At 41.8% G+C, this 14757-nt stretch overlaps 1 protein-coding gene across 1 annotated transcript in view; it reads left to right on the top strand.

Moving 5' to 3' along the window:
• The window catches only part of BSN (bassoon presynaptic cytomatrix protein), a 53157-nt gene that overhangs the window by 32626 nt on the left and 5774 nt on the right, over nt 1-14757 (top strand). Inside the window, exons 3-8 of the mRNA XM_042447491.1 lie at nt 4498-6664; nt 7025-7869; nt 9930-10026; nt 11115-11255; nt 13123-13177; nt 13781-13882. Of these exons, the coding sequence (XP_042303425.1) occupies nt 4498-6664; nt 7025-7869; nt 9930-10026; nt 11115-11255; nt 13123-13163 (3291 nt within the window). The 3' untranslated portion in view covers nt 13164-13177; nt 13781-13882. The remainder of the gene's footprint in view (nt 1-4497; nt 6665-7024; nt 7870-9929; nt 10027-11114; nt 11256-13122; nt 13178-13780; nt 13883-14757) is intronic.

Below are 14757 nucleotides of genomic sequence, written 5' to 3'. Positions count from 1 at the left end.
ATGCACACTCTCAATCACACCGGTTTGAGTATTCAGCATAAGAAAATATAAACAAGATAATTAGGAATAGTGGGCCCATACCCAAGCTTGTCCCTGAGTTGTATATGGAGGTTTCATGATTTGAGGTTCATCCAAAATCTAGTTTATATTCCATTTTTACTCACATTTCCCTTGTGTTTCTTTGATTAGATTGTTCTGTTCCTTTGATATGAAGCTTATTATGTGTTTACCAGAACTGATCAGTGTATGCACATGCAAAGAATATGTACGTAGAGAAAACAGCTATTTCTGGTAATAGCCTCCTAACACACATACTATAGTTACACAGGTAAACTTTGGTTGACATCTATAACAACACGTGATTGATCTTCCATTTATTGAGGTCATCTCATCTTCCTTCCTGTTCAACTCTTGCATTTTTTTCTCTCACAGCCCTCAGCTTTTACAACCAGACATTATAGCCTATATACATTCACAATGTATATTCCTTAACTATTTATATTTCACATAAGAAATGTATGGCAGCATCCATTTCCAGTAACATTCTGAGTAGTAGTCACTGTGCCCTAGGCCCCACAAGCAAAATCCAGAAGTAGTAATAAATCCCAGGTTTGTCAAATAAGAAAAAGAAAAAAGAAAAAACCCAACAACTCTACTGTTCAGGGGGGCAAGCAAGGCACTAGCAAGTGGCAAATTGTTTTAAAACAGAATTCCAGTACTGGAGACTTCCAGGAATAGCAGTTCTCCATTTCTTGTTAGAAATTTGGGGCCACTGAGAGTCCAGGAGCCACAGACTGCCTAGCCAGAATTAATATGGCTCTGCAGTGGACATCTTTATACCTAAGCAATGTGGAATGGTTCTTACAGCTCATACAATTCAAAATGACTCAAGACAAGCAAATGAACACCACCCAAGCTCAAGGGACTTCCCTTCGAGACACTGGATTGCCAATTAAATAGACACAAATCCCCTTCACATATTCACAACACACCTCCAGGTTGCTCCATTCAGCACAGTACAACACACAAACTAACTCCACCATTAACATGTAAAAACTACTTCTTCCCAAACAAAGGTCCCAGAGGTATATATATTCTCCACACATTTCCATGCCACCAACCTCTGGAAATGCCAGCCAAAGTTTCAGGCAAAACATCAGAAATAAATTCCTCCAGAATGCAGCCACACAGCCCAAAAAATTCACAGAAAACTATGGATGCTGTCTGTGAAAGCCTTCCACTTCTCAAAATGATATTGATTGTGTTTATGTACGTATGTACCTTCAAGTCACCTGTCAGCTTACAGCAACTCCATGAATTTCATAGGGTTTTCCTAGGAAAGGAATCCTCAGAGATGGTTTTGCCAGTGCCTTCTTCTGAAATATAGCCCACAGCACCTGATATTAATTGGTAGTCTCCCATCCAAATACATCAATGTAAAATTATTAATATAAAATAATTTTATAAAAACACTTACATATGGCTTAACATGACAGGCAGTATTAACTGATGTGTGCATTCTAATGTTCTTTTCTTTTCTTATGTTTTACAGAAAAGCCAGGGTTTTTTTAAGGCAATGAATGTGTCCATAACCTTCTTGTTTCCATTTTCTGTAGTTTTTTCATGCCAGTATGAAACCCTCCCACTTCCAATTTAGCCCAGCTTTCCATGATATACTACAAAGAATTACATACACACATGCAAAATGATGTATTTCACAAATGATGTAGTCTCAGATTCTTGGCATACTCATTTGACCTCTCCACAGTACAGTTTATCTAGGGCCATTGTTGCAGTTCTGCTGATTTAACCAGCATTGGACCTATGCCATTAATGTTTCTGATTGACATCTGACACAGGCCATCAGCACTGAATTACTGTATGTGTGATTGCTGTAGTTACTGTCTGCTGCTGGTTCAGATCACTAGAAATTATAGATAACGATAGAGAAACGTTCACACATGTCTTTGTGAGTCTGCAGTAATACAGCCTGGGTCACACCTAGTTCATCCCTAGCTATAATTTCCTTCCTTTCCTTTTTCCATTACACTTTTGCACTTGATGAGTGAGGGACTCTCTTAAGATCAACAGTTTCAACAGCCCAAGGTGGCAGTCAAAAATTTTCCTGAGCTACTTGTTTGTGACCCATGAGGACTGTAAGGATTTTCCTTTAACCACTGACACTGTTGGCTTCATAGGTTTCAGCATCAGTAGGTTTCAGCATCAGTAATCTCTCTTTATCTGTGGGAGCTGCTGTAGTTCTTTCAACATTGCCTGGATATTTTTGAAGAAAGTGTACCAGAGGTTATGAGTGAATAAAAGCAATGTCTGCTCAGAGGCATCTTATTGCAGATTAGCTCTTTAGACAAAACATGTGCTCTGGTGTGAGTATTTTTAATGAAACAGAAATTCACATATTATTTCTTTCAATCCAGACTGGTGGTTTGTAGCAACACCAAGGCTGAATAGATCTGCATCATTGGCTTTTCAGTGTAATTAGAATTGGAATCCAAGCATGGAAAGCCCTGTTGTTTCTGTTACCAAAAGAAGCAGCTGTTCTACTAGACATGCCTTACCTTATCTTGTCTTTATATTTATTTACATATACATATACATACACACACACACACACACAAACACCCCTTTATCCCTGCCTTTTCATTTTCTATATTCTTTGTTATTTTTATCATCCACTACTTAAAATATAGTGTGTTGATTTTTCTGGTGTTTCCATTGTGCTTAAAGAGCAATAAAATTAATCAGAAGTATGCCTGTCTGTAGACAAGACTCTAGAATTCTCAAGGTTTGACTCAGCTGTAGACTAATGCCGCTTATGAAAATTTCTAAACCTAGCAAGACATACTGATATATATCAGATTTCATGAGATTATGCCTGGTAGCTCTACAAACCAAGTTGATTTTTAGAGAGGTTAGAGGTTAATGAAATCCCAGAAAACTGGCACTCTTAATTTATTGAAGTTAATCCTGCTGTTTTAGAAAATACATTTTTATGCAAGTGCATTATTATTCTACATCTAAAAAGATCTGCATGTAAGTGAACCCTCTTTTTTTTACCACAAAGTATTGCTATGAAAATACTTGTGAAAACGATCTGGTTGCCTGGTTAATTGATATTTCTACTCATCAGAACCCTTTTCAAGTCAGAGTGATAGCATTTTGCCTACAAGCTGTTCTTGCCTCCCAACCCAGGGGAAACCTGAAGGCCCTTAGAGGTCAATCAAAAATATTAAAGTATAATAAGTTATTAGCCATCCTATGGAATCTATACGACAATTATCTCTTTATAAAGCCCCATGTAATCATATGGCAATATGTAATGTACAGACTATAACTAATTAACTAGACTTTCTAAAGCTTAAAAAATATATTTTTATCCCATACATCACTCATACCTAAACAAAACATTTTGGTAAGCCAGGGCGATCATTAGATGCTCCTCCATCTACTGTCAGCGTCAGATCATCTGTAATAGTATCTAGGGAGATTTACTTAACTCCTTGATTTGGCACATTAATTCATTCTGATGTCAACAAAAAGAAGTAAAAAATAACAATATGAAACTTTTGGATCATCTGAATTTCAAAGTAGAATTAAAATCTCACATTAAATAAGAATGTTATATGGATTTTCAGAAATACTGCCTGCCTGCCTTCCTGCAACAGTAAAACTGTTCCTCAAGAAATCAAAGAGCTAGCCATATTAGTCTGCTTCAGAACAAAAAAAGTGAAAAGAGATGGAAAAGGGGTGAAGGAATCTAGAAGCACCTTTGAAATGTACAGTATTCATTTTAGCTCATGAAAACTCATACTAAGTAAATCACTCAGAAGTTCTCTCTCCTCCTTTTTTTCTTCCCCCCTCACTTTTTTTCTTCCACAAGATGCGCAGCAGCAGATTTATATTTAGATTTATTCAAATCTTTAAACCAGACAGGGTTGATTTTATTCTGATTCATTAGGAGAAAATATTCAAGCAGATTTCTGCTTCTTTGAGACCATTTTCTCAGTGTCAGTAACTGTGGCTATTTATATAGTAGAAGCTTGGCAGCAACAACATTGTTCACCCTTATAATTCCAAATTCAGGAAGCAATCCTCTTCCCAGCCAGGAGTACTTTATACAGTGCATTTTAGTCATTCATTTTGCTTTCAGGCTTTGTAAAATGGACACACTGATCCAGGGCTTTGCCAAATCTTAAAATCTTCACATTCATGTGATTTGCTTAATACAGGTTTTTTTTCATTAGAGAGACACAGAAGATACAGTACCATTAGGAAGAATGACATAGTTTCAGGACTTTGGTGTTCATGGTATTCTTTTGAAGCACTGGTATGTATTGACATCTGTAGCCACATCAATTTTGTATGTAATGTTCCAATGTTAGAACAAGATGCAGGCCACTGTTAAGCTATACACGGTTGAGTAAGTGTCAGTGTCAGTGAGTTCTTTTAAATGTAATCATGGTTTCCTTTGCCTTCTAGATTTCAACCCTGCAGTCTAACACCCTCATTCGGAAAGTGAAGAGGACACTGCCTAGTCCCCCACCAGAAGAAGCTCATCTCCCTCTGGCTAGCCAAGCTCACTCACAGATGTATATGCCTGGCCTTCTGCAGAAGGGAGTGGGAGGACCGCCTGTTCAAGTGACCAAAGCCAGCCTCCTCAAGGAACTTGACCGTGACTTGAAGCTGGTTGAGCATGAGTCCACTAAACTGCGGAAAAAACAAGCTGAGCTGGATGAGGAAGAGAAGGAGATTGATGCCAAGCTCAAGTACCTGGAACTAGGGATCCATCAGAGAAAGGAGTCTTTGCTGAAGGATCGGAATGTCCGTGATTATCCCTACCTGAGATGCCTCGGAGAGAACAGGGACTACATGTCTGATAGTGAACTAAACAACCTTCGCCTCTCTGGCTATGAGAGCAGCAGTCTCCTGACGAGGCCCAGCACTGCCCCTTCTAACCAATATGCAGACTTCTCCAGTGCACAGTATACATCAGCTTCCTCCTACACCCCATATCAATACTCCTCAGGACAGGCTGCTCCACCAGGTCCAGCCACATTCCAGCAAACAAGATTTCAGCCCCCACACTACCCCCCAGGAAGCAATGTTCCTGCACAAAATGGCTTCCAAACTAGCCAGATGCCTGCCTACCCCTCCCAAACTACATACCAGACACATAGCTTCACTCCAAGCACAGGGTATCAGTCCGAACTGGGTCTACAGAGCCACCAAGGTTTCCGGCCACCTTACCAACCTCCAACCACATATCCCAGTCAAACATCTCTGCAGCCTGCACAGAGCGGTCTTTTCCAGAGTCACACAGAATCTCACACAACTTCTCAGAAACCACGGCAGACATCATTAGCTGACCTAGAGCAAAAGATCCCCACGAATTATGAAGTCATTAGCAATCCCACTGTGGTCATATCTGCTGCAACTCCAGAAGTGACATACAGTACCACAACAGTGACCAGCAGCTATGACCAATACAAGGCCCCTGAAGCAAGGCCAGCAGATAGGAGTGGTGCAGTCCAAAGTCCCTCCACCAGTTATTCCTCTGATTCTCTCTACACCAACCTAGAGCAGAACATTCCTCGGAACTATGTAATGATTGATGATATCAGTGAACTGACGAAGGAAAGCACTGCAGGGGAGAGCCAGAAAGGGGATTTGCAGTCGCAAAGCAGCAATGGACGACACATCAAAGAAAAGAGTGACATGGGAGATGCAGATGTCTCCAGCAGGCCATGCTGCTACTTAAAAGGAGAGGAGGAGTCTGAGGAGGATATGTATGATCATCTAAGCTCTGATCATCGAGGAAAAAGCTTCCACAGGGGCACAGAAAACAATGGGAGGATGTCAGGTAGTTCAGGCTCATATTACTATGGTGACGGTGATTACAGGCATTCCTCTCGCCCAGATAAACATGGATCCACTATGGGAATACAGAAGCACTCTTCAAAAAATCTAGCTCCAGCAGTCATCTCTTCGAAACGCAGCAAGCATCGGAAGCAAGGTATGGAGCAAAAGATCTCCAAGTTTTCGCCAATAGAAGAAGCCAAAGATGTAGAATCGGACTTGGCCTCCTATGCAGTGACCACATCTGTCACTAGTAGCAGTGTGGCATCCAGAGCAAAGAAGCTGCAAGATGACATCACTTATGGACTCAAGAAGAATGTTTATGAACAGCAGAAGTATTATGGAGTGTCCAGCCGGGATATGATGGAAGAAGATGACAGAGCGTACAGTGGTGGGCGATCCAGATCTTCTGGTTATGTGTCAGACAAAATGTCAAGCCGTGAGATCAGGAGCAGGTCATATGAGAGAGAGAGCATGGAGAGGCCTCAGAAAGGGAGCTCCAAGCCCTCATCCCTTAGTATGACTCAGAGTCGCGGGCGACCTCCAATTCGCACACAAACATCCGAAGAAGAGAGCCCTATCAGTCCTTTGGGAAAATCCATGGGTGTATCGCGGTCTTCAGGTGGACCTCTCCCTCAGTCTGCTGGAGACAGCTGCTCACAGTTCTGCTCTAGTCACTCATTGCCTGATGTACAAGAACATATCAAAGATGTGCCAAGAACCCACTCTTACAAGCATGAAGAAGGTTACATCATGGATGATTCACATTGTGTTGTTTCAGACAGTGAAGGTAATGGTTACCTGTGGTGACTTAGCCCAGAGCATGCTGAAGTGGGTCATATTTGAAAAGACAATGCCACAGCCTGAGTTTGCTTGCCATGTGCCTTTCTCCCCTGTTTTTCTTCCTGTGTTGGTGGCTTTGTGTAAGCATGTTGCACTCTGCATGTCCTACTGGTGCTGGATGCTTGCTCAGTGTAAATATGTGCTAAGATACCTGTCTTTATATTTTCTGAGTTGCTGCTATGACATACCCTGTGTGCATGCAATAAGCTCCCTGCATTCTTTTATTTCATTGCATGGCTTCAGCCTGGGCTACTTCCCCCATCTTTGGAACAAAAGATTGACTGTGATTTGTTTTTGGTTTCTGAAGCCTATCACTTGGGTCAGGAGGAGACAGACTGGTTTGATAAGCCAAGGGAACCTCGTTCGGAGAGGATCAGGCATTATGGTGGCCACTCCTCATCCTCCCAGAAGAGAGGCCCAGTTAAGCACACCTATCATGACTATGATGAGCCTCCAGATGAAGACTTGTGGCATCATGATGACTACTCTCATCCACGTCACTCCTCTTCCAAAGATCACAGGCACCATGGAGACTATGGAAGGCATTCATCTTCCCGCCACTCCAGTGACGATCTGCCCAGGAGATCATCTAGGCAACATCCAAGAGATCAAGGCCGCCACGAGTCACGTGGCCATGGGCAGCCCTCCTCCCAGAAGAAAACTCAGCAGGCAGACATGAGAGCACAGCCAGGTTATCCTTCCAGCTCATCAGAGTACTCCCAGCAATCCCGGCAACCATCTGGCTATCATCATACCCCAGAGTCCCAAAAATCACAGAGGCAACATGGGCCACCACCATCTCAACAGCCAAAATCTGAGCCTCTTCCCCACCAACAGCAGCAGTCAAGGCAGCAACAAGCAGGGCAGCAGCAGTCAGCCAGGCAGCAGCAGCAGCAACAAACAAGCAGACAGCCTCAGCAGCAGCATCAGACAGGCCCTTCACAGCCATCTTCTCAACAGCAGCCCCAGCAAGCTAGGCTTCAGCAGCAGCAACAACAACAACAACAACAGCCTCAGCAACAGCAACAACAACCAGGAATTCAAGCCCAACCTTCCTCGCGGCCAACCCAACAACAGCCTGGCCAGCCCCAGGCAGTAGGCAAATCACAGTCAACCCTCCAAGCACAACCTGCTACTCACCAAGCAGGACCAGTAAGTCCCAGCATGTCATTACTTCATATGCAGTAGGTCCACTATAGATAGGACTGCTTTTCTGCCTATGAATTAAGGTGAGAGTATTTAAACCTCAGTGGCTCATGTGGTTAAGACACTGACTCTTGATTGCAAGATCAGCACATTGGCAGTTCGAGGCCCACTGATGGGTGAGCTCCCATCAGTAGTCTCAGCTTCTGCCAACCTAGCAGTTTGAAAGCAAGCAAATGCAAATAGATAAATAGGTACTGCTTCTCAGTGGGAAGATAATAGCATTCAGTGGAGTCATGCTGGCCACATGAAAGCCAGAGCAGTCCTCAGGCAACGCTGGCCCTTCGGCTTAGAAGCAGAGATGATAGGCTTGCCATATCCCGCCTGGGGGTGGGACTTTCCCAGTTTGGGGCGGGTCCGCATAGTCCCGCCCTGCTTTGGACCCACCCCCGGGATTCCCCCCCCCAGCAAGGCCCTGGAGGTGGCTCCGCGATTGCGGAGTCCTCCAAGGCCTCCCTGGGGCTTGGGAGATGCTGTCTCCCAGGCCCAAGGGAGGCTTTGGACAAGGTTTTAAAATGTAGGACCTTTTTAAAAAAAATTCCTAGCCAGGAAATTTTTTTTAAAAGGTCCTACATTTTAACACCTTGTCCTACATTTTTCCCTGTTTGGAGGTCCTCGGGGATGGCAACCCTAAGAGATGAGCACCGCCCCCTACAGTCAGTTATGACTAGACATTCATGTCAAGGAACTACCTTTACCTTTACCTGTTCTGCCATAGTGGAATGGCAGAGATAGCATCTGTCTAAATATCTCAAAAGACAAGAAATATTTATCAGCTGTGCCTGGGTCTAAATCAGGGATGGGGTTCATGCATACTTGCAGATATTGTTGGATTGCAGCTCCCAGTATTCTGCACTAAGGAATATACTGGCTAAAACCAATGGCTTAGAAAAAGCTAAGGCTAGATTATTGCAGTCTAGATTGTTATATTGTGCAGAATAGTATCTTCCCAGGAGAAGGATTGCAAAAAATAAGAAAGGCCATGAGAGTAAATTGTTCATCAAGGCAATGTGATGGCAGTTTGGACAGAGCCTAAGAAGATAATGTGGGCAAGAAAAGAAAGGAGGGAAGGAAAGATTAGAAACTAGAAAGAATCCTCATTAAAACTAATATCTTTGTTGAGGAAAAAGTACATCTCAATACTGGAGATACCCTGACAAGGAAAAAGAGACCGGCCACAAGATCCTTTGCACTTCAAGACTTGATTGGGAAAGATTTGTTTGTGTAAAAATGCACAAGGTTTTCCTGTATAAGAAATCAACTTTGAGGCAGAAAAATAGTATTTTGTGCAAAACACAGATTCTTGTACAAAAACTATTGTTTTTCATGCAGAAAACACATGCAGGAAAATTATAAATTCTTGTAATGTCAGGAATCCATGTATTTGTACCAGTCCTCTAAATGTTATGCAGTTTGCATTTACACAGATGCCTGCACAGAAAACCACATATGGTTTTCCCACATGTGTTTTCACACACACACATGCAAGAATGCACACACGTGTTTGCACAGGAAGTGGTGTATTTTGTACAAACTCCACATTTTCTGCACAGGAAGACTGTATTTTTACACAGCAAAAAAACCCAATGAAATCCCAAATTATGACTAGTATTTTAAAATAGCACAGAAACCCTTGTATTCTCACAGAGGAGAGAGAAAACTGCTAAATTATTCATTGTGCTGAGGAAAGAAAGAAGCAAAGATCTACAGAAACAATATACAATGACAGGAGGAGTCAGTCTGTATCCATATTTAACATATGTCATAGATGGGACACTGAAGGAAAAGGGATGTAGCATCTTAAAATGGATGCATTTGGATACCAGACAATCCAGATGACCTGGTGATAAAATTATGGGAAGAAAGCTAAGTAAAACATCCCAGAATGTAGCTTTCATGTTATACTTATTTGTTCCTAATATGCATTACTGCCCTTCCTATACCTGCTGCCCAACACTTAGGAAAAGACAGCTTTTCTTAAATAAATAAATTTCTTTTTAATATTACAGCCTAAAGCAGAGCAGACGGATGCATCCAAGCCTACCACAAAAGTGCCACAGGTGGGGAAAGCACCCCAAACACAGCCACAAGGAATAGCATCAGGAGGTCAGTAAACTCCACAATTTCATATGTGGACCTTGAGCTCTAAAACCATTCATTGCAAAAAAAAGTAAAAACTTCCTAAGAGAGATCCACAAGAAGGTAGATGCCTTTGGGACAAATCATAGTCTAGTCATGTTGGTCCTAGAGAGTAGGGCAGTACGTGGAGATTCAGTTCCTAGGAAGCTAGATTTGTGCAGCTCACAAAAAAGATGGTGCAAGTTAGGATGCCTAAAAGTCACCTCTGGACTTATGGCATGTTGAGTACATGGGTCTTATTTTCAAGACCATGAAAAATGAATGTCTTCATTTCCTGTCTCACTGGGGATTCAAGTTATTTTTTCTGGGAGGTATGAATCCTTTCTTGTATTTTTTATGTGGTGCTATATTGATGTCCACTCAAGAATTTGCACATATTGAAATAATAATAAATCAAAGGAAAATTGCATACTGTAACCATCATTCTACAGAGATAGCTTTCCATATTCAGTATAAGCTTCTGTTGCTGACTTTTAAAGCCCTCCATGGGCTGGCCCCTCCTCATTTATCAGACCTTCTTTCTCCTCACCTTCCTGCTCGGGCCCTCCGTTCTGGTAGTCAAGGTCTGCTGTCCCAGCCTAGGATTTTCACTGCCCCGTCCCTCATCCCTTTTCACTTGCTCCTCCTCACTCCTGGAATCTCCTTCCCCCAATAACACGGGTCACCACTTCTTTAACCAGTTTCAAAACTGAGTTGAAGACTATCCTGTTCAGAGCAGCGTTCCCAGGCATTGTGTGACTATCATTTGTTATTTGCCGTTTTTAATTTGTTGCCTGCCTTACTTTATTTAACCCTTTCCTGTATTGTTATGTATTATTATATGTATTATGCTATAATTTCTTAGATTGTATGCCATGGGCTGGTTTACTTTTATCTATTTTATTGTATGTACGTACAGTGCTGTGTAAATCTAGAGTGCTATATAAATAAAGCATGATGATGATGATGATGATGATGATGATGATGATGATGATGATGATATCTGCATCTGCTCAGACTATACATTGAAATAAATTTGTACAAATCAACATTTATCCCCTTAAACCCTTAAACAGGCATAAGATTGGGTCCTAAGCCACCAGGAGCGCCCACTTCTGCAAATGCAGCAGCTGGACAACCAGGAGCAGAAGGAGAAAGTGTCTTCTCCAAAATCTTGCCAGGGGGGGCAGCAGAACAAGCAGGCAAATTAACTGAAGGTAAGATGTTTCTCAGCCATCCTTCTTGCATGTCCCTTCTCAAAGCATGAGGAATGTATTCTGGAGAATGATTTATGGATCTACATGAAGACTAGGAAGACCACAATGCACAGTTAGGGAGAAAATCTATATTCCAATTTTCACTCTTATGAAAGTGAGGAGGGGTAAATAAATTCAAAAGCAAGCACACAATTAAATTGCATGGAGACTACACACAGTTACAATGAGGAAAGTAGAGATTGGATAGTAGAAGCCCTGAAGAAGCATCTACTGGAGATGATGAATAGTACAAACCAGTATATGCTCATTTGGCTGTGAGGATCCCTGAAAAGTTCAAAGAAAGTTGCCTTATACCAAGTTAGGCCATTGATTCATCTAGCTCAGCACTGCATTTTCTGAACACCAGTGGTTTTGCAAGGACCCAGGCCAACCCATCTCCTGAAGATGGAGATGCTAGAAAGTGAATCTGTGAACTGCATGCACTGTGCTATAGCCTCTCTTTTAGTAATAAGCTGACTTCCACAAACAGTGTAAGCACAAATATGAACAGACAGCTTACATGGATAGATATATAGCGACTAATATTTAATGTTATGATCAATAGGCAAATTGATCTTGGGGTGGAAATACCAAGTTCGTTGTTCTAAATGGCTTTTCATTCCCACCAAGTGTGGAGCTTGAAATCCTAGATCCAACACTGCCCACGGATATCCAAGTGGCAGTTGTGGCAAAGAGTGTGTTTGCCTAGCTTTAGTTAGAGTGATACGTTTTTCATTTGCACTTACTCTTGTTTGTTTCACACCTAATGAAAGGTGCAAATAAAGTTCTGAATGGTAAACCTCCAGCCCATGAGCCAGATGCAGGCCACAGGAGGTTCCCATCTTGCCCGTCAGCTTCCCTTTTAAAACTATAGTGTTCAGTAACCTGAGATGAGGATCTCTGAAGGACTGTTTCTGCCAACCTGCACTCCCTGCTTGTCAGTTATAGTCAACATAAGAAGGCCCTGCTCTATATAACATTGATGAGCATGCCACTAGAAGAAATATAAGACAGGGCTTTCATTGTGGCAGCACACACTTGTGTGCTGCCACAAAGAGTTTGAACTGGACTCTTTATTGACAGGCAGGCAGTCAAGATGTTTGGTCCTTTTAATAGATTTAAGGGTTTTATTGACTGCAATTCCTACTGTATCAGGATGATGTACTTATTGCAGTGATCTGCCTTCAGAGATTTTATTGGTGCCAAAAAGTGGAAGGGAGGGACAGAAAGAGATACAAACACTATATTACAGAGATGGGGAACTTTTTCCATTGTGACAGTGCAGTTGGTTCCAGGCTAGCACATTGATGGCTGTGGGCCATAAGTAGGTGAGGCCACACACCAAATCATGTGGGGCCACACCACAGCTGGCATGCAGGCCCTGAAAGAATTGTCTGGACACAATTCACTCATTCTGTCTCATATTCTCATACACCTTGCTTCCACTGCAGTTAGATTTTTAAAAATACTCCATTAGTATCAGTAGGGGAGGGGTAATTTTCAGGGTGGTTGTAGTGCTGCAGAAGGATTATTATTCCTGTCCTGAGCAGCACTATTCTCCAAATGTTCCCTGTGCTGCTTTTTAAAGAGTCTTACTGAAGCATATTAAGGATGTGGAACTCCTTATCTCCAGTCACTGATTGGAAATAAAGGCAAAGAGGAAACTGATGGGCCAGATGGAGGCCTCCCATGGCCTGCCTCTGGCCCACAGGCTGGAGGTTCTCCAGTCCATTTATGTAAGCTGAAGTTAATGTGGAAAGCTATAGGTGCAATATGGTGTTGGTATGGTATTTCAGATATAGACTTTCTTTTTTCTTTACATCCATAGCTGTGTCAGCTTTTGGCAAGAAATTCACATCATTTTGGTGAGAGAACACCACTGGGTAAGTCTCCTTTGACCATGTTCAGTGGGCCCTTGGTATCCGCAGGGGTTTGGTTCCAGGGCCTGCCGTGGATCCCAAATCCATGGATGCTCAAATCCCATTAAATTCAGTGGAGCAGTGAAATGGTGTCCCTTATATAAAATGGCAAAATCAAGGTGTTCTTATTGTTATTGATATATATTTTAAATATTTTCAAGCTGATGATGGAGGCTTGAATCTGTGGATAAAAAAATCTATGAATAAGGTGGGCTAACTGTATATTCTCAACCTTAAGTGACCTAATAATTACCAGATATCAATACACATTCTGTCTACCCTGGGTACTGCAACTGCAAGACCCCTGAAATAATTTTGTATTTTATAGCTAGGTTCAACTACTGCTCCCAAGAGAGACCTTTAATGGTTCTAGTACCTTGATATCAAGGTTAATTGATTGCTCCCTTAAACTCTTTCTCAATGTTTTCTCTCTCCTCCTCCTCCTCCCTTCCTCTTCTCACTCTTTTACAGTTTTACTGATAACTTCCTTTCTTTTTTAGTATATGTGCCCTTTTCTTTACTAATAAAGATCACTTTCTTTAATGTCTCTCTCTCTTGCTCTGACAGACGTTTGAGAGAATAATAAGTGGAAATCTCATCATTGCACTGGAAAAACCTATGAAGATTCCATTGGAATTCAGTCTGCTGCTCCAGACTCTGGGTATAACAGTGAGTGTCAACTGATTATCTCTGTTCTTATATCTGAGCTCCATTTTTATATCTATCTCATTTTATCTGGAATGAGAATGGGATCAGATACATGGCTTTCATCAGCACATTCCCCTCTTCACTATTTTTGTTTGTTTGTTTTCATTATATTTCATTTTATGTCCTGTTTTCTCCCTCTTCTGCCATTTCTGTCTCTGAGCCTCCCATCATGATGTTCCTGATTCTACAGCAGAGAAAGGAATCATACAGCTTCCAGATGTTGTTGAATTGCAATTCCTCTTAGCACCAAGTAGTATAGCCAATGGTGAGGAATACTGGAAGCTGCAGCACAGCAACCTAGCCTAGAGCAACTTCCCATACTGTATAAAGACATTTGATGCACCAAAATTCAATAATGATGTGGAGAAACTAGAGCATGTCAGAGGAAAGCGACCAAAATGGTGAAAGGTCTGGAAACCATATCCTATGAAGAGCAGCTTAGTATGCCTGGGTATGCCAGAGACAGAGAAGGTTAAGAGAAGAGAAGGTTAAGAGATGAATGACAGCTGTGTTGAAATGCTTGAAGAGTGACAGAAACACAAATGAGGATGTCTGTGTAGTTAGTTTTACTAAGGGAGATCACTCCTATTAGTACTCATTTAAAACAGTGGTTTCCAACCTTTGGTCCTTCACACGGTTAAACCTTCAGCTCCCATAATTCCTGATTGTTGGCAAAGTTAGCTGGGTTTCTGGAGTCTGAAGTCCAAAATGAATGGAAGACCAGAAGTTGCAACAACTGATTTAAAACAATTCATAAAATCATAGAATTGTAGAGCTGGAAGAGACCACAAGAGCCATCCAGTCTAACCCCCTGCCATGCAGGAACAATTGTGTGA

Source organism: Sceloporus undulatus, chromosome 2 (genome assembly GCF_019175285.1).
Source record: "Sceloporus undulatus isolate JIND9_A2432 ecotype Alabama chromosome 2, SceUnd_v1.1, whole genome shotgun sequence".
In the NCBI taxonomy this organism is placed as follows: domain Eukaryota; kingdom Metazoa; phylum Chordata; class Lepidosauria; order Squamata; family Phrynosomatidae; genus Sceloporus; species Sceloporus undulatus.
This window is presented reverse-complemented; position numbering and strand designations above follow the sequence as displayed.